General features: G+C 36.9%; 1 protein-coding gene across 3 annotated transcripts in view; it reads right to left on the bottom strand.

Annotated features, from left to right (window-relative positions):
- LOC137245762 (neurofilament medium polypeptide) overlaps positions 1 to 27,245 on the bottom strand; it is a 47,746-nt gene that overhangs the window by 18,185 nt on the left and 2,316 nt on the right. Inside the window, exons 1-3 of one of the 3 annotated variants that reach the window (XM_067776924.1) lie at positions 23,603 to 23,761; positions 10,027 to 10,335; positions 2,702 to 2,905 (exon numbers count right to left, since the gene is read on the bottom strand). In XM_067776924.1, coding sequence (XP_067633025.1) covers positions 2,702 to 2,905; positions 10,027 to 10,240 — 418 coding nt within the window. In that variant the 5' untranslated portion in view covers positions 10,241 to 10,335; positions 23,603 to 23,761. Of the gene's footprint in view, positions 1 to 2,701; positions 2,906 to 10,026; positions 10,336 to 23,481; positions 23,762 to 27,245 lie in introns of those variants that run through there. The other 2 variants (XM_067776925.1, XM_067776926.1) reach the window with 2 other exon arrangements.

A 27,245-nucleotide genomic window follows, 5' to 3' on the forward strand; every position in this document is an offset into this window, starting at 1 on the left:
CATCGCCAACGCGTAGAGGTCCATAAATCTTTCGAAGAACTTTTCTCTCGAACACTCCCAAAGCCGCTTCATCTGCTGTTGTCATGGTCCATGCTTCTGCCCCATATAGCAGGACGGGTTCGATAAGTGACTTGTAGAGTATGATTTTCGTTCGCCGAGAGAGGACTTCACTTTTCAATTGCCTACCTAGTCCAAAGTAGGATTTATTGGCAGGAGTGATTCTTCGCTGGATTTCAGTGCTGATCTTGTTGCTAGTGTTGATGCTGGTTCCCAAATAAACGAAGTCTTTTACTATTTCGAAATTATGGCTGCCAACAGTAGCATGGTTGCTAAAGCGCGTATGCGATGACTCTTTGCTCGATGTCAGCAGGTACTTCGTTTTGTCCTCATTCACCATCAAACCCATCTTTACCACTTCTGTTTCCAGTTTGGAGTAAGCAGAACTAACAGCTCGGGTGTTTAGGCAGATGATATCAATGTCATCAGCATATGCTAGTAATTGCACGCTTTTATAGAATATTGTTCCAGTGCGGTTAAGTTCTGCAGCTAGTATAATTTTCTCCAGCATCAAATTAAAGAAATCGCACGATAGGGGGTCACCCTGTCTGAAACCTCGTTTAGTTTCGAACGGCTCGGAGAGGTCCTTCCCAATTCTGACTTAGCTGATGGTGTTGCTCAACGTCATTTTGCACAGCCGTATAAGTTTTGCGTTGTTGGGCGGCCACCGTGGTGTGATGGTAGCGTGCTCCGCCTATCACACCGTATGCCCTGGGTTCAACTCCCGGGCAAAGCAACATCAAAATTTTAGAAATAAGGTTTTTCAATTAGAAGAAAATTTTTCGAAGCGGGGTCGCCCCTCGGCAGTGTTTGGCAAGCGCTCCGGGTGTATTTCTGCCATGAAAAGCTCTCAGTGAAAACTCATCTGCCTTGCAGATGCCGTTCGGAGTCGGCATAAAACATGTAGGTCCCCTCCGGCCAATTTGTAGGGAAAATCAAGAGGAGCACGACGCAAATTGGAAGAGAAGCTCGGCCTTAGATCTCTTCGGAGGTTATCGCTCCTTACATTTATTTTATTTTTTTTTTATAAGTTTTGCGGGGAAACCAAATTCAAACATAGCGGGATATAGGCAGCTCCTTTTCGTGCTGTCGAAGGCGGCTTTAAAGTCGGCGAAGAGGTGATGTGTGTCGATTCTCTTTTCACGGGTTTTTTCCAAGATTTGGCGCCTTGTGAAAATCTGGTCGATGGTAGATTTACCAGGTCTGAAGCCGCACTGATAAGGTCCAACCAGCCGGTTCACGGTAGGCAAAGATTATAATTGCATCAATTTTATCTCTTCAGCAATGTTAGTTGTTGGTCGAAAGTTCGTAAGTATTGCCAAGAGGACGGAGTTATTTTATAACATAGGTCCTGGTTTTTGGAAGGCTTTTTCAGTTTGGTCGTTAAATAAATTTCTGGTAACACTACGGATTCCTTCAGTCTATGTGAGGTTCTCATGGACCGGCCATTTCAACCTAACCTAACCTAACCGCTCAGTTATGAGAAATGCTGTTTCACATAATTGATGTATGTACATATATAGGAATGATTTGCCGTTACAGTTTCGTCTCCAAAGCCAATTTGACAAAAAATGACGGAAATCGTTCCAATATATGGTCATCATATATAATCAACGAAATAAAATTAATAATTTTTAAGAATTCATGAGCTTAACACCGGCTTATAATAATTGAATTTCAATTATTATGTTTTTTCTAAGAGAAACTGAAAAGAAAGAAACATTTACTGGCATATTGCGATGGACCATTTCGAAAACCGCCAACGTAATCATCATCAGGCAATTTTGTAATGTTATCAAAGGTTTCACCGGGATTCGAACCGTGAATCACATGGTGAAACTGTACAGTAAATGTTTCTTTCTTTTCAGTTTCCCTTAGAAAAACATAATAATTGAAATTCAATTATTATAAGCCGGTGTTAAGCTCATGAATTCTTAAATATAAGTATAAACTGAACACACCATTAAGCAAACATACATAAAATTAATCATGTTTCAAAAATTTAGAGAGAAATAAAATAAAATTGACGATTAAAGTTTTCTAATTATCCTAGGCAAAAGTTTACTTTCTTGCTCTTGATCGACACCTCCCGGAAACACTCATATCTACAAATTTTGATATGTATATACTATTTTCTTTACTTTCCCTTTATGACAATTCTTAATCTTTACGGCATTTAAGATTTCCTTTTCACTTGTAAAGCCTCAATTGTAGACTTAAGTGAGTGCCAAGAAATTGGCAACTTACATACATACATACAACAAATACATTGAGCCGTCCATTATATAAGCTCATATGGGCCTTTTTGGCAAATTATTTTAATATGATCAATATAAGCAAGAAATTTGTTCTTGTTCGAAGTATTTTAGGCTGATTAATTTTGTCTAGAAAATAGTGAACGAATTGCACAGAATGCATTGAATGGAGGGGCTCGTGATATTTTTTATTATCTATAAAATAAAAATAAAATAAAACAATTCGTGCAATCCGTGCACCTTTCAAGACAAAACAAATCTCCCTAACATTTCATGAAGTGACTACAAACTTTGATGATCTGATTGAAAGAGAAACACATTGCATATGTGGTATAAGTCGTTTTAAATTCGGATATGTAGAAATGGAAATTTTATTATACTTCACTTACCATATTTATTGTCACGTTCTCTAAAGTATGATGCACGTTTCTTTTCTTCAAGGTCAATTTGATTATTATCCTCTTTAAATTCATAGCCACCAAAAGGACCCAGGCTAAGACCAGAATGATCGTTATCATAACTTTCACGTTCTAAATATTTAGCTAAAGCCTTATTTAATCTATGACGATTGCGGTTTTGACTATTGTCGGAATCTGTAAGTGAAGTTTAATGATGTTTGAGTACTTACTTAGGTAAGAGTAATGATAAGATATTTTAAAATTTTATAGAAAATATATTAACGACTTCTTAATCTAGGCAAGTATTTCTCTTAAAAATTAAATAGTTTTTTTTGGTTTCGGGAATAATTATTTTAGGATATCTGTATTTTATTAGCGAGACATGCGCATATTGCTTTATACAATTGTTTTTGTTATTGATATTAGAGTAAAATTTCAAAATTTACAAACGGCGATGGTTACTAGGACATGTTTCTGAATTTACATTCTTCATCAGCTAGTTCCTCGGGAGCTGAGTATTGAACTGGAAATCTCCAACATTGATACTTTATACTAGTGTAAAAGCAGATAGATAGATGCCTTTATCCACTCAGCCATATAAATGCCCCGCTGCTCGCTTTGCAATTGGTCCTAAGTTTTGCCTTTTTTGTTTCTATTTCTTTATTCGCCATTTAGGTACATACTTATTCTATGTGCTTTTTAATCCTAATTGTGTGGAATAATTATAGAGCTTCGTAATATTGGGTTTATAGCATTGCTTTTATAAGCATTATTTCCGCTGTTCAGATGTGAAGTTAGCTGAGGAAGATTTGAGATTCAGAAATATGTCCTAGTAACCATCGCTGTTTGTAAAATTTGTAATTTTTGTCTAATATTAATTATTTTGGGATAGTAAAAAAATTAATCCTTCCGTCCCGACATTAAGTTGGGTGCTCTACCCATTTAGTTAACTCACACATATGAATATCGTGGGGACATTAAAGCTAGTATATTTGATTTGATAAAAATATTTGTACCGAACATCTCGGTAAAAAAGGGGTAAGCGGTTGAATAGTCCGGGAGTACCTCTCTCCTTTCTTCTGTGTTTAAGCATCTTTTTTTGTATACTCGCATATAACGTTGTACATATGTATGTACCTGTGGAGCTTTCCAAGTCAACTCATCCTTTCCTTTCCAGTTTGTACTTTTTACTGAATTTTCTAAAAAATACATTATGAAAAAAATAGTTCGTTGGAAGTTCCTGCGATGATTTCTCAAAACATGTTCACATCTAAATCAGCAGAAAAGTGTGATATTAATAAAAAATATACGAAACTACTCATTCAAAGTCCTCATTACAACTTCTGCATTACTCGCTTGGGAGGAATCCAAAATCAATAACAAGAATTTATTCATTATTCTTTTGCGAATTCTCGACCATTCTGCTTCTATAATAGTTCGAATCGCTGAACTGTAGTAGAACAGTATATCAAAATGTTCTTTATTTACAACACTACTATGGCAAGTGGTAGTACTTCACAATAAATTTACTCGTGTACTTCACTTTAAGCGTGTTATAATCAAACTAACTCTCTATTCCTCGGCTTGCGCTACTTTTATACTCTCAGTTAATTTTTTCTCCTATTTCTCCTAAGGTGTAGACTTTTCGCGGACAGCCCTTTCGAATAGTTGTATCTCATAGTTGGTTATGCTATACAGTGATGATCTCTTCCTAGCCCGCGGACAGAGATTTTTAATGCTCTCACACAGATTATCGCACAGGTATAATGCAAAAACACTCTCTACACTGTGAGGTATGCGAGTGTACTGGTCAGTTGACTAACGACTGCTGACACTTAAGCACATTTTTATGTACTATGCGCTTAATTTTTTCACATTTTGTGTATTTTTATGAGGAACAAGTGAAGTATTTCAAGTGAAAACAAATTGTTCTCGGTGGCATTGGAAAATCTCTTGTTATTTCGATAACATAAGAGGTTACAAATAATATATGTATTTTCCAAATCGATGTAAAAATTTTGTTTGCATAAAATGAGCAATGCTTAATTTTTAGGAAAGGTTGCGGCAATGAATATTTTTTTGCAAATTTGCAAAAAACAATTGTTAAGTACTAAAAATAGCAGCTCTATTAAAAATTTAAAAGCTAGCGAATTCTACAATATAAAAATAAATAAATTCAAGGCCCGATGACATCCGAAGAAATTATAGGCCGAGATTCTCTTCCAATTTGCGTCGTGCTCCTCTTAATTTTTCTTACAAGTTGGCGGGACGGGAACTATGTATATGTTTTACGCCGACTCCGAACGGCATCTGAAAAGCAGGAGAGTTTTCACTAAGAATCATTTCATTGTAAAAATACACTCGGAGTGTTTGCCAAATCACAGCCGAGGGGCGACCGCGCTTGGAAACAATTTTTTCTAATTGAAAAAACTTATTTCTAAATTTTCGATATTCCTTTGACCTGGAGTTGAACCCAGAACCTTCGGTGTGGTAGGCGGATCAGGCTACCATCACACCACGGTGGCCACATGTACATATGTATATGTGTGAGTAATGTCATCTTCGTTCTTTGCTTATGATAACATGATTTGTGGCGAGTGTTGCCAGAACTTTTTCAGAAAAAGGCTACACCATTTCCAGTTCTAAATGAGAAAGCGTCATATGGAAATGAGAATAGTCAATTGTAAATGCGAAAGCGTCACTTCGATATGAGAATAGTCACTTGTAAATGAGAAAACTGTAAATGAAATTTCGAAAGCGTCAATTGTAAATGAGAATAGTCAGTTGTAAATGCAATAGTAAATTGTAAATGCGAAAGCGTCATTTGGAAATGAGAATAGTCAATTGTAAATGCGAAAGCGTTATATGAAAATGCGAATAGTCACTTGGAAATGAGAATAGTCAGTTATAAATGAGAACAGTGAATTGTAAATGCGAAAGCGTAATTTGGAAATTAGACTAGTCAATTGTAAATGCGAAAGCGTCACCTGGAAATAAGAACAGTTACTTGTAAATAAGAAAGCGTCATTTCAAAATTAGAAAGCGTCAATTGCAATTGAGAAAAGTCACTTGCAAATGAGAGTAATCAATTGTAAATGCGAAAGCATCATATGTAAATGAGAATAGTCACTTGAAAATGAGAAAACATAAAATGAAAATGCGAAAGCGTCATTTGTAATTGAGAATACGTAGTCAATTATAAATAACAAGTATCACCTGAAAATGCGAAATCAGATCAAACCTACTAATTGCTTAAATAACCTGAAACCGTGGTTAGCCTTTAGGATGGTATTTAACCACTATTTACTTCACTATAATAACAATAGGTATTAATAAGGATTTGTTGATTATTCCCATTGTGTCCTTAGGACTTCGGACTCCTTATGCATTTTTTGAAGAGAAGTCCAAGTTGTTGTTGTTGTTATAGCGATAAAGACATTCCCCGAATGCCTTGGGGAGTGTTATCGATGTGGATGGTCCTTTGCCGGATGCAGATCCGGTGTGTTCTCATAACAAGCGCCAAAAAGGTACTAGCCCGACCATTTCGGGAACGATTTGGTATGACCACATGCAACCTTCTAGGCTATCCCGCCCTCTCATCCCCTGGATCCATCAGGAGTTTGGGGTCGCCAGAGCATAGGCTGTTAATGAAACAGTATTCGCCACAGGTAGGTGAGGTTGATAATTGGGTTGGAGAAGCTATATATTGCGCTGGCAACTCCTTGAGAGGGTTGCGCTACAGAACCCTTTTGAATCAATTTTGTATTTTAGTCTCCTCTTAAGACAGACATACCTACCGCGGGTATATTCTAAGCCCCCTAACCCGCTGGGGCGAGAAGTCGAAGTTCTTGTACAGTGGTGGGAAATGGGTAATGAGACATTATACCTTTACATAAAATTGGCAAATTTTATTCTTAATAAAAAAATAAGTTTTATATTGGTTTCCGATCGGTTTGATCTCCAGAATAGATCGGAAAAGCTTACCAAAAAAATATATGCAAAAAATAAGTCTTTCGCTTTTTCATTTAATGATTACTCACTCTAAATTTACTTACGTTTATCATTTCTATATAACGCTTTCGCATTTACAATTGACTATTCTCATTTCCATATGACGCTTTCGAATTTTTAAGTGATACTTTCTTATTTATAATTAACTACGTATTCTCAATTACAAATGACGCTTTCGCATTTTCATTTAATGCTTTCTCATTTACAAGTGACTATTATCATTTACATATGACGCTTTCTCATTTACAAGTGACTGTTCTCATTTCAATGTGACGCTTTCGCATTTAAAATTGACTAATCTCATTTCCAAATTACGCTTTCGCACAAACAATTCACTATTCTCATTTACAACTCACTATTCTCAATAACAAATGACGCTTTCGCATTTACAATTGACTTTTCTTATTTACAAGTGACTATTCTCATATCGAAGTGATGCTTTCGCATTTACATTTGACGCTTTCTAATTTGCAACTGATTAATCTCATTTACAATTTACAAATCTTATTTTCAAATTACGCTTTCTCATTTTCAAGTAACTATTCTCATATTCAAATGACGCTTTCTCATTTTAAAGTAACTATTCTCATTTCCGAATGACGCTTTCTCATTTACAACAGGAAATGGTGTAGATGAACAAAAAATAAAAGCTAATTAAAAATGTTATTATTTTTATTAAAAATGTTTATGGCTAAGGAAAAAAGCTAAAAGTTGAAGGTTCAAACATAATAATTGAAATTAAATTATTATAAGCCGGTGTTAAGCTCATGAATTCTTAAATATAAGTATAAACTGAACACACCATTAAACAAACATACATAAATATGTACAACTGAGCCCGAGTTTACAAAGCTTCTCATTCGCAACGAAGAAGAACTTTACAAAACCAAATCTACATGGCATACAAATCAATATAGAGACAAAAATGTCTCAATTGTGTTGTTAGTGTAGAAATGAGAAAAACTGAATTAAGCATGAAAACAAATACCAACAGGATGGCCTAGTGGTTAAAAGCTACTGCAGTTTCACCATGTGATTCACGGTTCGAATCCCGGTGAAACCTTTGATAACATTACAAAATTGCCTGATGATGATTACGTTGGCGGTTTTCGAAATGGGTCCATCGCAATATGCCAGTAAATGTTTCTTTCTTTTCAGTTTCTCTTAGAAAACATAATAATTGAAATTCAATTATTATAAGCCGGTGTTAAGCTCATGAATTCTTATATACATATTTTTTCTGAACTTCATGATTGAAAAAATGTGTGTATGTGAAAAAATAAGATTTTCAATGAAAAGTAAAATTTTAACAAGTATAAAATTCATTATTCAGTCAAAAAAGATTCAGAAAGCTGAATTAAAAATGATTATAAATTTTTGATCACCTAAAGTAAACACATTTGATTCAAATATGATTCCAAAATGTGATTGAAAAATTATATTCAGTTTTTGATCATCAAAAGTATTCATATTTTATTATTTCTTTTGTTCAATTGTATGACAACTCATTATTTAGTCAGAAAGAGTAATCAAATTGTATTTATATGTAGGGAAATTCAAAATTTAATCATCTAAATGCTGAGTGGGATGGTTTTATTGAAAAGAATACTTACTTTAGGGAGTAGATTGATGAGGAGTGTGATGACTAGTAGCTAGGACCTACCTAATTATTTTCTAGCTTTTCCTATTATTACTACTTAATGTAATTAATCTTTTCAGTAAAACCGTTTAACAAAAATTTATTTTTTTAAATTATATTATTTTCAAGTTTTTCTATTTATTAAATTGTCTATTATTTCTCATTCTATTTAGTTCATTTAGTGCCACAACGACTCTTTCCTGACGATTTGTTACGATCTAACTCCTCAATAAATAATATTTCCAAAGGCTTTACTCGACTCTGCGCCACATATGCTTATCCCTCCTCGAACTCCAAAGAATTTTAATGTCACTTCCCTCGGACTGTATGTAATATTTGTTCCAAATATGAGCCAAATCTGACCAAAAATACATTTTTTTAAATGTATCGATCCATGAGCCACCTATCGGAGTTTATTTTTTTTATTGCATTGTCATCGGGTTCTGAAGTATATTCCAAGTTTCAAGCTTGTAGCTTATCGGGAAGTTATTTAAGTTTCAATTACAAAATTCGTAAACAGCGCTCGCTACACAGAGCCAAGCTTAATAAAAAAATAAATAAAACCGTTTAAAAAAGGAAGAGGTCGAGATAGTGTGTGGATATATGTATGCAATAATATAGTGCCACGACAATTTTTCCAAATATTTCATATATCTTATTTATGATATTATTTAGTTTTAGTCAAAGTACAAAATACGATGGAACCTATTGACGCTTTATTTCTAATAGGGTCGAATAAAAAATAAATAAATAAATATGTTTTGACTAAAATACAGCTGTGTCTCTTATATCGCGGGAAGTACTTTTCAACGCTTAAGATCTGCAATGTATTTTATTCCAGTCCCAGTCCCAGTCCCACTGCGAGTCTCAGTCCCAGTCCTAGTCCTAATCCCAGTCCCAGTCCGTCTCTGGATAATATATTACTCTGTACTAAAGCAATCATCAACAGCTTTCATTTGATATCCATATTCTATAAACACATTCTAGGGGTACCCGTGTCCACGTTTTGGCCTATATCTGGAGACCCTAGTCACCCAGGGGTATAAAAATTACCCTCTACTAAAGCACTCATCAACAGCTTTCATTTGATATCCATATTCTATAAACACATTCTAGGGGTACCCAGGTCCACGTTTTGGCCTATATCTCGAGACCCGAGTCACCCAGTCACCTATCCTATATTTCAAGTTAGATCAAACTACACAAGAGGTGCAAAAAAATGCAAAATCGGTTCAGTAGTTTAGGAGTCCATTGGCCTCAATTGTGTGACGCGTGTTTTTTATATATTAACATTACTTCAAAATCAATTCTAAGGAAGTGCTCTTTTATTCGCGCACAAGCAATTTTTTATATAAGCACATCATCCTTCAAAAGTATTCACAATTTCCACGTAGCTTTATAAGAGTTTGAGTGGGCGCAACGGAATTTATCAAATATGAGAACTACTTTATACATTTTACTTGCACAACACTTAACTTTCCAATGAAAGATATAGGCATTGTAAAGTGAAATGCCATTAAGATGTAATGCCCCGTCTACGTCGTAAACGAACAAAACAGATTGGTTTCAAAGCACACATATACACATAAACCCATATCTACAATATATACGAGTATAAGTATATGTACATTGTAGGTGCGAGCACTTTTTCCGAGCTTTTACTTACCATCATCCCAGTAATCCTGTTCGCCAGTGGTACCCAATGCACGAGCAAGATAGCGCTGTTGGGGAGGTGGTGAATTTAATGGATATTTAGCGGCTTCACGACGATGCAATTCATCAACGGCTGCCTGCAGCGAATAGGGTGACCGCTGCGACCACGTACAACACATCATACAAAATATTTGTAGTAGCAACAGGAAGCAAGCAGCTCCCGTCATGTTGATTACAAATTCTCTTTGTTTTGTCTTGTCCTAGGAATTTTCTTTTTCTTTTGATTTAGTTAAATAGTTAAAGTGCAATGAATGACAGCAATCTGAAAATTATATTAGAAGATAAATAAGGGGCAAATTATTGATGAATGGAATTGATTGAGAAAACAATGGAGTTTTACATACTTGAATAAATACTACGTATCGCACACCCAAAACTGCACATCCCCTAAGCTAACAGAAAGGTGTGCGAAATTTAAGTATATTATTTTATTATTTTATTTCGGTCGGTCAATTAGGACGAATTTTAAAGTTGGCTTCTTTATATGAATTCTCAAAGAATTCGACCAATCAAAGTAAAGAGAAAGAAAGATGGCACAGAAGATGACACAACGCCAAAACCGGTTTGCGTTCCAATCAAATTTTGCAAAAAAAAATTGTTCCAACATACAATAATCAAAGTAAGTAATTCTGCAAATTGGACAAAACGAAGGCTAAACATAATTCTGGAAAATTGGTTGGGTTTACGCCCCCAGGGAAAAATATTTAACAGTGCCAATGTCGGTATAACTTCAAGTATTTTTTATTAAAATGAATAATTTTTGGCAGATAGTGAGAGACAGAGTAAGGCGTTGGGGAGTGGTATCGATGTTGTTGGTCCTTTGCCGGATGCAGATCCGATACGTTCCGGTAAGAAGCACCATTAAGGTACTAGCCCGACATCTCGTTAACGATTTGGTGTAACCACATGAAACCTTCTAGGCCATCCGCCCTTCCAACCCCTAGATCCATGAGCAACTTGGGGACGCCAGAACCTTGCCTGTTAATGAAACAGAATTCGCCACGGATAGGCGAGGTTGACAAAAGCTATATATTACGCTGGCAGCCCGTTGAGAGGGTTGCGATACACAACCCCTTGAATGAATTTGGTTTTTTAGTCTCCTCTACGGCAGACATACCTACCGCGGGTATATTATAAGCCCCCTAACCCGCTGGAGTGAATGTTCCCACTCATTTGTACGAGTGTGTTTGTTTACTGGTAGCTACGTGTGTATGTGTTAATGTTTCTTGTTAAGCAGTGCTTTATAAGTACGTTTCCACCAACACGTTCTGTGTTTGTTAGGAATTTCGCTTATTAAATTCCTTTGACAGCCTTCGGTTATAGCTGGGGTATGCATTAGGGTGCCGTTTATTTGTATGACGAGAGATTTTGTACGGCTACTACTAAAACATGGAAGTAGTGTAGCGAGATCCGTAAGGATCTAGGTAAAAACAATAATTACCAGGTACTTAGACCGAGCTTCTCTTTCAATGCCTCGAGGGCTTTTTAATTTTTCCTACAAATGGGCGGGACGGGACCTACATGTATTGCCCCGACTTCGAACGTCATCTGCAAGGCAGATGAGCTTCCACTGAGATGCTTCTCATGGCAGAAATATATTCGGAGTGTTTGCCAAATCACTGCCGAGCGGCAGCCCCATTTAGAAAAACTTTTCCATATGAAGAAAACTTGTTTCTAAACTTTTGATGTTTCTTTGCCCGGGTATTAAACGCAGGATCTTCGGTGTGTTAGGAGGAGCGCGCTAACATCACACAGCGGTCGTGGGAAATTTTACTTAATGGCTCATCTTATCTTTGAATGGAAAGTTCGGCAAATAATTTTAATCTTCTCAATAAAAAACAAAGAGATGCTTAGGCTTGATGGTACTTGCCGAGATTATAGTCACGACTCGAGTCACGTTTTTACATGTCCTCTTCTACTGCCAAAGAACGATTTACTGACATTTTGACTATGTTTTTCTTTGTGAAATCTGAAGTTGATGGAGGCCTTGTGCCACACCAAATTTTTTCCAACACGTTTTCATGATGACTTAATGACTAGTTCTAGGGGCTCTTGCTTTGCTCAAGAAAGTCCTGAAATGGGGATCACCCTAATGTAATGTACGAAAGTTATGCAAGATTTTTATTGTGTGGTAATATATGGCCGTAAAAAGTCCCAGTGCAGCACAAAACTTTTCGCAACAAGTCTGTTTAGCATTTTGATCTGATTGTACGCAACTCACTCCTACATCTTTAGAGATATTTTATTAGTGACTGTGAATATACCATTTCGCAAACTTTGCCTTAATTAAGCTATGCAACAGCGGGCACAATTACTCGAACTCAGAATGAAAGACCCAATCGTTTTGAATTCTTGAGTCATACTTCTTTGCTTTGGTCATTTGAAATGTTCAGATATTACCTTGCATATATCTTAAACGAAGCTTATTTTTTAATTTTCATGTTTTATTTTGAAAAAGGGGTTATTTTTTAATATTTTCCCAGTGATATTGAGATTGTCCAAGAGTAGTGTGGATGAATATAAAATTACTTGTGTATGTACATACATATGTAGTTTGGTTGATATGCTTATAGTCGTAGTTGTTGTGTTTGTTAGTGTTACTTTTTCAATTTCCTGAGGCAGCCACCAATCGGCCAGTCGACAGGATGTAGTAAACACCGAACGGATATTGATGACAGACCAATTAGAGAGCTTACATGTGCATGTTTAAATTAAAATTACTAGATTACATTAGCATTATTTTATATATGTACATATATTCAACACATTAGTCAAAATGCAAATATTCGAAAGAAAAATAAAAAAGGTACATTTTTATCTTTCTGTTACATGAATAAATTTTCTACAAAATACCCAGCAAACATTTGGAATAAAAAAATAGCCAGAAAGTAGTCATTATTCGGACCATATACGATCATTATGATCACTTATGAGTCAAAAATAAAAGTATTTCCGATCAGGCGATTGTCGTCCGATATGAACCTAGTGTCATCACATCATAGGCGCCTACATAAGGACTATATTTGGCGTCATATATGGCCCTAATGAACTCTACCTCTTCACCCAGGTCCTTTAAATAATACGCAAAATATTGGAGTAATTGATTGATTGATTTTAAAGTCAACCATCTCTAAGAAGATGAAAGCAAGACAAAATAACAAGATTCTGTTTGTAATAAGATAAAAAAGTGGAAAAAATATATGAAATTCGTTTTCTTAGTCCTTTGTTAAATATATACTCTTGGGGTGGAGCTCATAATTTCAAAATATATCTAATATCTGATATCTAAGAGAGCGCTCCAAAAATGTTGGATAGGTATAGATATAAATTAGTGACTTCCCATCAGGAAGAGAAGCTAACTAAGAGCTAACTACAAGTTGATTACCAATAAACCAATGTGGACTTTTCTCTGTTTATTTACGTTGCTCACAAATTTCGTATGGCAATGGCCGAAAAAAAGTCATGGGTTATTATTTCTGCATTACTTGTCAGCCAATTTAAGCCGAAAAATAAGCTTGGCTCTCACCAACTGTTATATCCAATTGTTATTATGAAAAAATTCCCTATATGCGATACATCCATCGAACTAAAGGGCATTGGGGACATTACATTTATTAGCATATTTTTTCGCCATTTTCTGAACACATTTTTCTATATTTTACAATTTCTTGACAATTACTTGCTGACTTAAAATTTTTCGGCCGGTCTGACTTTTTATACTCAGTTGAGCAGAGCTCACAGAGTATATTAACTTTGATTGGATAACGGTTGATTGTACATACAGGTATAAGGGAATCGAGATAGATATAGACTTCCATATATCAAAATCATCAGTATCAAAAAAAAAATTCGATTGAGCCATGTCCGTCCGTCCGTCCGTCCGTTTGTCCGTTAACACGATAACTTGAGTAAATTTTGAGGTATCTTGATGAAATTTGGTATGTAGGTTCCTGGGCACTCATCTCAGATTGCTATTTAAACTGAACGATAGCGGACAATAACCACGCCCACTTTTTCGATATCGAAAATTTCGAAAAATCGAAAAAGTGCGATAATTCATTATCAAATACGGATTAAGCGATGAAACTTGGTAGGTGAGTTGAACCTATGACGCAGAATAGAAAACTAGTAAAATTTTGGACAATGGGCGTGGCACCGCCCACTTTTAAAAGAAGGTAATTTAGAAGTTTTGCAAGCTGTAATTTGGGAGTCGTTGAAGATATCATGATGAAATTTGGCAGGAAGATGATAAAAAATTTTAAGGACTACCTTTATATAAATGGACCAAAAAATAGAAGGCAATTTTTCCTTTAATACAGACATAATCTTGTTGAATTTTGACTAAAAAGTTTTAACAATAGCTCTTGTAAAAGAATTTTGGGATTTTAAATAATAAAAATTTATTTAAAGCCGTCTCTTACTCGGCGAGCTCAAAACTCAGTTTCTAAACCATGCACTGGATTGTGTAAGATATCCTCTTACGCCTAATTTTGATGTGGATTGACGCCGCCAAATCAGTGAAGCCTTAATAGAGCATCGATATTTATTTTAAGTGGCGCACTGTACTATTGGTCGATTTTTTAAGATTGCATTACTTGTTTGTAAATATAACATCAATCTATGCCTTTAAGTACTATTATTGATCATCTAGCTATTAGGATATACCCTACAACATTTTTCTATAAGCCAATTTTTATACTCAGTTGGGCAGAGCTCACAGAGCGCTGGTTGTACAGGTATAAAGGAATCGAGATAGATATAGACTTCCATATACCAAAATCATCAGTATCGAAAAAAATTCGGTTGAGCCATGTCCGTCCGTCCGTCCGTCCGTTAACACGATAACTTGAGTAAATTTTGAGGTATTTTGATGAAATTTGGTATGTAGGTTTCTGAGCACTCATCTCAGATCGCTATTTAAAATGAACGATATCGGACTATAACCACGCCCACTTTTTCGATATCGAAAATTTCGAAAAATCGAAAAAGTGCGATAATTCATTATCAAATACGGATTAAGCGATGAAACTTGGTAGGTGATTTGAACTTATGACGCAGAATAGAAAACTAGTAAAATGTTGGACAATGGGCGTGGCACCCCCCACTTTTAAAAGAAGGTAATTTAGAAGTTTTGCAAGCTGTAATTTGGCAGTCGTTGAAGATATCATGATGACATTTGGCAGGAACGTTACTATTATTACTATATGCATGCTTAACAAAAATTGGCAAAATCGAAGAACGACCATGCCCACTTTTTAAAAAACTATTTTTTTAAAGTCAAATTTTAAAAGAAAAGTTAATATCTTTACAGTATATAAGTAAATTATGTCAACATTCAACTCCAGTAATGATATGGTGCAACAAAATACAAAAATAAAAGAAATTTTCAAAATGGGCGTGGCACCGCCCTTTTTCATTTAATTTATCTAGGATACTTTTAATGCCATAAGTCGAACAAAACATTACCAATCTTTGTGAAATTTAGTAGAGGCTTAGATTCTAGGACGATAACTGATTTCTGTGAAAAAGGGCGAAATCGGTTGAAGCCACGCCCAGTTTTTATACACAGTCGACCGTCTGTCCTTCCGCTCGGCCGTTAACACGATAACTTGAGAAAAAATCGATATATCTTTACTAAATTCAGTTCACGTACTTATCTGAACTCTCTTTGTATTGGTGTAAAAAATGGCCGAAATCCGACTATGACCACGCCCACTTTTTCGATATCGAAAATTACGAAAAATTAAAAAAATGCCATAATTATATACCAAATACGAAAAAAGGGATGAAACATGGTAATTGTATTGGTCTATTGACGCAAAATATAACTTTAGAAAAAAACTTGGTAAAATGGGTGTGACACCTACCATATTAAGTAGAAGAAAATGAAAAAGTCTTGCAGGGCGAAATCAAAAGCCCTTGGAATTTTGGAGGGAATACTGTTCGTGGTATTACATATATAAATAAATTAGCGGTACCCGACATATGATGTTCTGGATCACCCTGGTCCACATTTTGGTCGATATCTCGAAAACGCCTTCACATATACAACTACCACCAATCCCTTTTAAAACCCTCATTAATACCTTTACTTTGATACCCATATCGTACAAACACATTATAGAGTCACCCCTGGTCCACCTTTATGGCGATATCTCGAAAAACCGCCCACCTATAGAACAAAGGCTTACTCGCTTTTAAAATACTCATTATCACCTTTCGTTTGATACCCATATCGTACAAACAAATTCTATGGTCACCCCTGGTCCACCTATAGAACTAAGGCCCACTCCCTTTTAAAATACTTATTAACACCTTTCATATGATACCCTTACCGTACAAAAAAATTTTAGAGTCACCCCTGGTCCACCTTTATGGCGATATCCCGAAAAGGCGTCCACCTATAGAACTAAGGCCCACTCCCTTTTAAAATACTCATTAACACTTTTCATTTGATATCCATATTGTACAAACGCATTATAGAGTCACCCCTGGTCCACGTTTATGTTGATATCCCGAAAAGGCGTCCACGAATAGAACTAGGTCCCATTGCCTTTTAAAATACTTATTAACACTTTTCGTTTGATACCCATATCGTACAAACAAATTCTAGAGTCCGCCCTGGTCCACCTTTATGGCGATATCTCGAAAAGGCGTCCACCCATAGAACTAAGGCCCACTCCGTTTTAAAATACTCATCAACACCTTTCGTTTGATACCCATATTGTACAAACGCATTCTAGAGTCACCCCTGGTCCACGTTTATGGCGATATCTCGAAAAGGCGTCCACTTATAGATTCTGGCCCACCTCCTTCTAGAATACTCATTAACACCTTTCATTTGATACCCATATCGTACAAAAAAATTCTAGAGTCACCCCTGGTCCACCTTTATGGCGATATCCCGAAAAGGCGTCCACCTATAGAACTAAGGCCCACACCCTTTTAAAATACTCATTAACACTTTTCATTTGATATCCATATTGTACAAACGCTTTATAGAGTCACCCCTGGTCCACGTTTATGTTGATATCCCGAAAAGGCGTCCACGAATAGAACTAGGTCCCATTGCCTTTTAAAATACTTATTAACACCTTTCGTTTGATACCCATATCGTACAAACAAATTCTAGAGTCCGCCCTGGTCCACCTTTGTGGCGATATCTCGAAAAGGCGTCCACCCATAGAACTAAGGCCCACCCCGTTTTAAAATCCTCGTCAACACCTTTCGTTTGATACCCATATTGTACAAACGCATTCTAGAGTCACCCCTGGTCCACGTTTATGGCGATATCTCGAAAAGGCCTCCACTTATAGATTTAAGGCCCACCCCCTTCTAAAATACTCATTAACACCTTTCATTTGATACCCATATTGTACAAAAAAATTCTAGAGTCACCCCTGGTCCACCTTTATGGCGATATCCCGAAAAGGCGTCCACCTATGGAACTAAGACCCACCCCTTTTAAAATACTAACTAACACCTTTCATTTGACACCCACATCGTACAAACAAATTCTAGAGTCACCCCTGGTCCACTTTTATGGCGATATCTCGAAAAGGCGTCCACCTATAGAACTAAGACCCACGCCCTTTTAAAATACTCATTAACACCTTTCATTTGACACCCACATCGTACAAACAAATTCTAGAGTCACCCCTGGTCCACATTTGTGGCGATATCTCGAAAAGGCGTCCACCTATAGAACTAAGGCCCACTCCCTTTTAAAATACTTATTAACACCTTTCATTTGATACCCATATCGTACAAACAAATTCTAGAGTCCGCCCTGGTCCACCTTTATGGCGATATCTCGAAAAGGCGTCCACCCATAGAACTAAGGCCCACTCCGTTTTAAAATCCTCATCAACACCTTTCGTTTGATACCCTTATTGTACAAACGAATTCTAGAGTCACCCCTGGTCCCCTTTTATGGCGATATCTCGAAAAGGCGTCCACCTATAGAACTAAGACCCACGCCCTTTTAAAATACTCATTAACACCTTTCATTTGACACCCACATCGTACAAACAAATTCTAGAGTCACCCCTGGTCCACTTTTATGGCGATATCTCGAAAAGGCGTCCACCTATAGAACTAAGGCCCACGCCCTTTTAAAATACTAATTAACACCTTTCATTTGACACCCATATCGTACAAACAAATTCTAGAGTCACCCCTGGTCCACTTTTATGGCGATATCTCGAAAAGGCGTCCACCTACAGAACTAAGGCCCACGCCCTTTTAAAATACTCATTAGCACCTTTCATTTGATACCCATATCGTACAAACAAATTCTAGAGTCACACCTGGTCCACCTTTATGGCGATATCTCGAAAGGCCTCCACCCATAGAACTAAGGCCACTCCCTTTTAAAATACTCATTAACACCTTTCATTTGATACCCATATCGTACAAACAAATTCTAGAGTTACCCCTGGTCCACCTTTATGGCGATATCTCGAAAAGGCGTCCACCCATAGAACTAAGGCCCACTCCCTTTAAAAATATTAATTAACACTTTTCATTTGATATCCATATTTTACAAACGCATTCTAGAGTCACCCCTGGTCCACCTTTATGGCAATATCTCGAAAAGGCGTCCACCTATGAAATTAAGGCCCACGCCCTTTTAAAATACTAATTAACACCTTTCATTTGATACCCACATCGTACAAACAAATTCTAGAGTCACCCCTGGTCCACTTTTATGGCGATATCCCGAAAAGGCGTCCACCTATAGAACTAAGACCCACGCCCTTTTAAAATACTCTTTCATTTGACACCCACATCGTACAAACAAATTCTAGAGTCACCCCTGGTCCACCTTTATGGCGATATCTCGAAAAGGCGTCCACCTATAGAACTAAGGCCCACGCCCTTTTAAAATACTCATCAATACCTTTCGTTTGATACCCATATTGTACAAACGCATTCTAGAGTCACCCCTGGTCCACCTTTATGGCAATATATCGAAGAGGCGTCCACCTATGAAATTAAGGCCCACGCCCTTTTAAAATACTAATTAACACCTTTCATTTGACACCCACATCGTACAAACAAATTCTAGAGTCACCCCTGGTCCACTTTTATGGCGATATCCCGAAAAGGCGTCCACCTATAGAACTAAGACCCACGCCCTTTTAAAATACTCATTAACACCTTTCATTTGACACCCACACCGTACAAACAAATTCTAGAGTCACCCCTGGTCCACCTTTATGGCGATATCTCGAAAAGGCATCCACCCATAGAACTAAGGCCCACGCCCTTTTAAAATACTAATTAACAACTTTCATTTGACACCCACATCGTACAAACAAATTCTAGAGTCACCCCTGGTCCAACTTTTATGGCAATATCTCGAAAAGGCGTCCACCTATGAAACTAAGGCCCACGCCCTTTTAAAATACTAATTAACACCTTTCATTTGACACCCATATCGTACAAACAAATTCTAGAGTCACACCTGGTCCACCTTTATGGCGATATCTCGAAAAGGCCTCCACCCATAGAACTAAGGCCACTCCCTTTTAAAATACTCATCAATACCTTTCGTTTGATACCCATATTGTACAAACAAATTCTAGAGTCACCCCTGGTCCACCTTTATGGCGATATCTCGAAAAGGCCTCCACCCATAGAACTAAGGCCACTCCCTTTTAAAATACTCATTAACACCTTTCATTTTATACCCATATCGTACAAACAAATTCTAGAGTTACCCCTGGTCCACCTTTATGGCGATATCTCGAAAAGGCCTCCACCCATAGAACTAAGGCCACTCCCTTTTAAAATACTCATTAACACCTTTCATTTTATACCCATATCGTACAAACAAATTCTAGAGTTACCCCTGGTCCACCTTTATGGCGATATCTCGAAAAGGCCTCCACCCATAGAACTAAGGCCACTCCCTTTTAAAATACTCATTAACACCTTTCATTTTATACCCATATCGTACAAACAAATTCTAGAGTTACCCCTGGTCCACCTTTATGGCAATATCTCGAAAAGGCGTCCACCTATGAAATTAAGGCCCACGCCCTTTTAAAATACTAATTAACACCTTTCATTTGACACCCATATCGTACAAACAAATTCTAGAGTCACCCCTGGTCCACTTTTATGGCGATATCCCGAAAAGGCGTCCACCTATAGAACTAAGACCCACGCCCTTTTAAAATACTCATTAACACCTTTCATTTGACACCCACACCGTACAAACAAATTCTAGAGTCACCCCTGGTCCACCTTTATGGCGATATCTCGAAAAGGCGTCCACCCATAGAACTAAGGCCCACGCCCTTTTAAAATACTAATTAACAACTTTCATTTGACACCCACATCGTACAAACAAATTCTAGAGTCACCCCTGGTCCAGCTTTTATGGCAATATCTCGAAAAGGCGTCCACCTATGAAACTAAGGCCCACGCCCTTTTAAAATACTAATTAACACCTTTCATTTGACACCCATATCGTACAAACAAATTCTAGAGTCACACCTGGTCCACCTTTATGGCGATATCTCGAAAAGGCCTCCACCCATAGAACTAAGGCCACTCCCTTTTAAAATACTCATCAATACCTTTCGTTTGATACCCATATTGTGCAAACAAATTCTAGAGTCACCCCTGGTCCACCTTTATGGCGATATCTCGAAAAGGCCTCCACCCATAGAACTAAGGCCACTCCCTTTTAAAATACTCATTAACACCTTTCATTTTATACCCATATCGTACAAACAAATTCTAGAGTTACCCCTGGTCCACCTTTATGGCGATATCTCGAAAAGGCCTCCACCCACAGAACTAAGGCCACTCCCTTTTAAAATACTCATTAACACCTTTCATTTGATACCCCATATCGTACAAACAAATTCTAGAGTCACCCCTGGTCCACCTTTATGGCGATATCTCGAAAAGGCCTCCACCCATAGAACTAAGGCCACTCCCTTTTAAAATACTCATTAACACCTTTCGTTTGATACCCATATTTTACAAACAAATTCTAGAGTCACCCCTGGTCCACCTTTATGGCGATATCTCGAAAAGGCCTCCACCCATAGAACTAAGGCCACTCCCTTTTAAAATACTAATTAAAACCTTTCATTTGATACCCCCATATCGTACAAACAAATTCTAGAGTTACCCCTGGTCCACCTTTATGGCGATATCTCGAAAAGGCCTCCACCCATAGAACTAAGGCCACTCCCTTTTAAAATACTCATTAACACTTTTCGTTTGATACCCATATTGTACAAACGCATTCTAGAGTCACCCCTGGTCCACGTTTATGGCGATATCTCGAAAAGGCGTCCACCCAAAGAACTAAGGCCCACTCCATTTTAAAATACTCATTAACACCTTTCATTTGATACCCATATCGTACAAACAAATTCTAGAGTCACCCCTGGTCAACCTTTATGGCGATATCTCGAAAAGGCCTCCACCCATAGAACTAAGACCACTCCCTTTTAAAATACTCATTAGCACCTTTCATTTGATACCCATATCGTACAAACAAATTCTAGAGTCACCCCTGGTCCACCTTTATGGCGATATCTCGAAAAGGCGTCCTCCTATAGAACTAAGGCCCACGCCCTTTTAAAATACTCATTAACACATTTCATTTGAGACCCATATCGTACAAACAAATTCTAGAGTCACCCCTGGTCCACCTTTATGGCGATATCTCGAAAAGGCGTCCACCTATAGAACTAAGGCCCACGCCCTTTTAAAATACTCATTAACACCTTTCATTTGACACCCATATCGTACAAACAAATTCTAGAGTCACCCCTGGTCCACCTTTATGGCGATATCTCGAAAAGGCCTCCACCCATAGAACTAAGGCCACTCCCTTTAAAAATACTCATTAACACCTTTCGTTTGATACCCATATTGTACAAACGCATTCTAGAGTCACCCCTGGTCCACGTTTATGGCGATATCTCGAAAAGGCGTCCACCCAAAGAACTAAGGCCCACTCTCGTTTAAAATACTCATTAACACCTTTCATTTGATACCCATATCGTACAAACAAATTCTAGAGTCACCCCTGGTCAACCTTTATGGCGATATCTCGAAAAGGCCTCCACCCATAGAACTAAGGCCACTCCCTTTTAAAATACTCATTAACACCTTTCGTTTGATACCCATATTGTACAAACGCATTCTAGAGTCACCCCTGGTCCACGTTTATGGCGATATCTCGAAAATGCGTCCACCCAAAGAACTAAGGCCCACTCCCTTTTAAAATACTCATTAACACCTTTCATTTGATATCCATATCGTACAAACAAATTCTAGAGTCACCCCTGGTCCACCTTTATGGCGATATCTCGAAAAGGCGTCCTCCTATAGAGCTTATGCCCACTCCCTTTTAAAATACTCATTAACACTTTCATTTGATACCCATGTCGTACAAACAAATTCTAGAGTCAGCCCTGGTCCCCCGTTATGGCGATATCCCTAAATGGCGTCCATCTATAGAACTATGGCCCGCTCCCTCTTAAAATACTCTTTAATACCTTCCATTTGATACACATGTCATACAAACACATTCCAGGGTTACCCTAGGTTCATTTTACTACGAGGTGGTTTTCCCTTATTTTGTCTCCATAGCTCTCAACTGAGTGTGTAATGTTCGGTTACACCCGAACTTAGCCTTCCTTACTTGTTCATTATAATCCGTTAAAAAGCACGAAGATTCAAAATCAATTTCATATAATTCAATTTTGTGTTGAAATACATACATATATGTAAATCAAGTTTTTAATTATTTTTCATGTCAAAAGCACAATTTTAAATACAAAATCGGCAGCGTGCAGTGGATAGTCAGCACTGCCGTATTATTTTTTATTTCCTTATATGATTTTTTGCTGGATGTATAAACGAAAATAAGAAGATATATTATGGACATACATATCCGGGGTATTTTGGAAAATTAAGCACGTAATTTGTTGAGCATAATAATATTGACACACTACTTTTATCTTTTGCAAGATGCGTTATCCAGGTTGCGTGAAACATCGCTATTAATAATTCGGCCCTACAGTTAATTGACATATCGGGTAAATTTTTACTACCTATCCCTAAGAAGAAATCATTTGATCTTAAATTCTAGGCACTTGTTGGTGTATATACATATGAACATAGATACATATTCGTACATATATATATATATCGATATTTGAATATGGGCTTGGCTAAGCAGAATTTGCAATTGACGCGATATGCGCAGAAGAATATATGAAAAAGTCTAATTAATCCGAAGTTTAAGTACGAAATATTATTGAAAATATTACGATAAAAAAAATACAACGTCACATTTGATTCATGTTAACCAACTGCACTTATCAATGGAAAACCACACACGAATACATTCATGTCTCAAGGAACTTACAAATTCCGACTGATTTTTCAACTTCACATATGCAACTTTTACTTTAAGCATTTATTTGTTGAATAACTTAAGAAAATTACACAACATTGCAAAAAAAGTGTTCAAACAATTTTTAACTCACAGCAAAACACGAAATAGTTTCCACAAAAAATTTTCACTTTTAATTTGCTATTTTTATCTCCTCACTCCGTGCGTGCGCTTGCCGTTTTTAACAGTTATTATCCTTGCGAAAACATATCCTAGAATGACGTTCGTTTTAGTAATGTTGTCGTATTTTATAGCAGGCAAAAATTTCGTATGCTCGTGTCATGTACTCGTAAAAGCTCTCAATCGTTAATTAATTTTTTTTTTAATATTCTTTGCATTTCGACAAAACCTTATATCGTTGGTGTTGTCTATATCGGATTTATTGTAATTTCTCTCTCCTTTATACTTTTTATATAAAATTAAACAAATAAGAAATGTGTAGTTTTAAGTTCAGTTAAGCGGCCACACGAGCGGCAGTAAAAGCTAAATAATTATATATATTTCGCACAGAGAACTAATTCGTTATTTAGTCAAGTTTTCTACATTTAAGCGATTGTTGAACTTGATCACTTTAACAAAATGAAAATTATTTATTATTTTGAGAATGAAATAGTATATTAAGTTTGGTCCGCAATCGAAAATTTTAAGTCCTTAAAAGAGTAAGTATATCGAAATTATGAGAATGACGAGCTGACAAGCCATTTCCGTATGTCTGTCTGTTTGAACGCAGACTTGCTTCTTTTATATCTCGATGAAACTGGTTGAGATGCTATGTTTTGGTATCCGATTAGACATTTATCGGAACCGACCCGATGGGATCACTATAGCATATATCTTCCATTAAAGCGATTTTTTATAAAAGAGGATTTCCTGCATTTTCACCAGGTGCTTACGTGTATGGAAAACAATGTTGTCTAAAAAAATTGTTAATATCGGTATTTTATATAATATACACTTATATATCCCATACAACTGATTGTTCTAATTAAAGGGTCATCGTCAAAGCATCTCCTATTGATAGCGTAACGAATTTAGAGAAATTACGCTTATTTGCAACCTTCAGTTTACGTTCGTATCGCTAAACTGTTGAATAAATAATTCCAATATTCAATAATGCAAAAATGGTATTTATTAAACTACTTTGAAAGTACTTCACAATAACACCTAACTTCACAACCAATACCGTGCTTAAATCAAACTGATTACGGAATACTCAGCTTCTGCTGCTTTTATACTCTCTGCCCAAAAGTATAGACGTTTCTTCTTCTAGAATCCTCTACCTGGTCAGCAGCTATACGCGCGTGTATTTGTAGTGTGTAACCATATGCGTTTGTATATGTGAGCGAAGTAGTAGCTGATGATGACATGCGTTGTGAGTATGTATCTGCTGCTTGTATGTATGTGTGTACATGATGATTAATTTGTTTACGTACATACAAGTGTGGCAGCTTGCTTTACTGTTTTTGTGGCTTTATTTACTTAGTATCAGATTAGTGATGTGAGTATCACTTAGTGTTACTAATATTCGTCACAATAGCAATGACGAAACTTTGTTTAGGGATCGTCAATCTATTATGTATTTGGGGTTTATAGATTATCTGTTCTCCACAAAAACAAAAAAACAAGTAAGGAAGGTTAAGTTCGGGTGTAACCGAACATTACATACTCAGTTGAGAGCTGTGGAGACAAAGTAAGGGAAAATCACCATGTTGTAAAAAGAACCTATGGTAACCCTCGAATGTGTTTGTATGACATATGTATCAAATGGAAGGTATTAAAGAGTATTTTAAGAGGAAGTGGACCATAGTTCTATAGATGGACGCCATTTAGGGATATCGCCATAAAGGTGGCCCAGGCCTGACTCTAGAATTTGTTTGTACGATATGGGTATCAAATGAAATGTGTTAATGATAATTTTAAAAGGGAGTGGGCCTAAGTTCTATAGGTGGACGTCTTTTCGAGATATCGCCATAAAGGTGGACCAGGGGTGACTCTAGAATTTATTTTGTACGATATGGGTATCAAATGAAAGGTATTAATGAGTATTTTAAAAGATCGTGGGCCTAAGTTCTATAGATGGACGCCTTTTCGAGATATCGCCATAAAGATGGACCAGGGGTGACTCTAGAATTTGTTTGTACGATATGAGTATCTAATGAAAGGTGTTAATGAGTATTTTAAAAGGGAGTGGGCCTTAGTTCTATGGGTGGACGCCTTTTCGAGATATCGCCATAAACGTGGACCAGGGGTGACTCTAGAATTTGTTTGTACGATATGGGTATCAAATGAAAGGTGTTAATGATTATTTTAAAAGGAAGTGGGCCTTAGTTCTATAGGTGGATGCCTTTTCGAGATATCGCCATAAAAGTGGGCCAGGGGTGACTCTAGAATTTTTTTATACGATATGGGTATCAAATGAAAGGTGTTAATGAGTATTTGAAAAAAAAAGTGGGTCTTAGTTCTATATGTGGACGCCTTTTCGAGATATCGCCATAAAGGTGGACCAGGGGTGACTCTAGAATTTATTTTGTACGATATGGGTATCAAATGAAAGGTATTAATGAGTATTTTAAAAGATCGTGGGCCTAAGTTCTATAGATGGACGCCTTTTCGAGATATCGCCATAAAGATGGACCAGGGGTGACTCTAGAATTTGTTTGTACGATATGAGTATCAAATGAAAGATGTTAATGAGTATTTTAAAAGGGCGTGGGCCTTAGTTCTATAGGTGGACGCCTTTTCGAGATATCGCCATAAAGGTGGACCAGGGGTGACTCTAGAATTTGTTTGTACAATATGGGTATCAAATGAAAGGCGTTAATGAGTATTTTAAAAGGGCGTGGGCCTTAGTTCTATAGGTGGACGCCTTTTCAAGATATCGCCATAAAGGTGGACCAGGGGTTACTCTAGAATTTGTTTGTACGATATGGGTATCAAATGAAAGGTGTTAATGATTATTTTAAAAGGAAGTGGGCCTTAGTTCTATAGGTGGATGCCTTTTCGAGATATCGCCATAAAAGTGGGCCAGGGGTGACTCTAGAATTTTTTTGTACGATATGGGTATCAAATGAAAGGTGTTAATGAGTATTTGAAAAAAAGTGGGCCTTAGTTCTATATGTGGACGCCTTTTCGAGATATCGCCATAAACGTGGACCAGGGGTGACTCTAGAATGTGTTTGTACGATATTGGTATCAAATTAAAGGTATTAATGAGGGTTTTAAAAGGGAGTGGCCCTTAGTTGTATATGAGAAGGCGTTTTCGAGATATCGACCAAAATGTGAACCAGGGTGATTCCAGAACATCATCTGTCGGGTAACGCTAATTTATTTATATATGTAATACCACGAACAGCATTCCTTCCAAAATTCCAAGGGCTTTTGATTTCGCCCTGCAAGACTTTTTCATTTTCTTCTACTTAATATGGTAGGTGTCACACCCATTTTACCAAGTTTTTTTCTAAAATTATATTTTGTGTCAATAGACCAATACAATTACCATGTTGCATCCCTTTTTTCGTATTTGGTATATAATAATGGCATTTTTTTCATTTTTCGTAATTTTCGATATCGAAAAAGTGGTCGGATTTCGGCCATTTTTTACACCAATACAAAGTGAGTTCAGATAAGTACGTGAACTGAGTTTAGTAAAGATATATCGATTTTTGCTCAAGTTAACGTGTTAACGGCCGAGCGGAAGGACAGACGGTCGACTGTGTATAAAAACTGGCCGTGGCTTC

The sequence above is a fragment of the Eurosta solidaginis genome, chromosome 3 (genome assembly GCF_040869045.1).
Source record: "Eurosta solidaginis isolate ZX-2024a chromosome 3, ASM4086904v1, whole genome shotgun sequence".
Classification (NCBI taxonomy): Eukaryota; Metazoa; Arthropoda; class Insecta; order Diptera; family Tephritidae; genus Eurosta; species Eurosta solidaginis.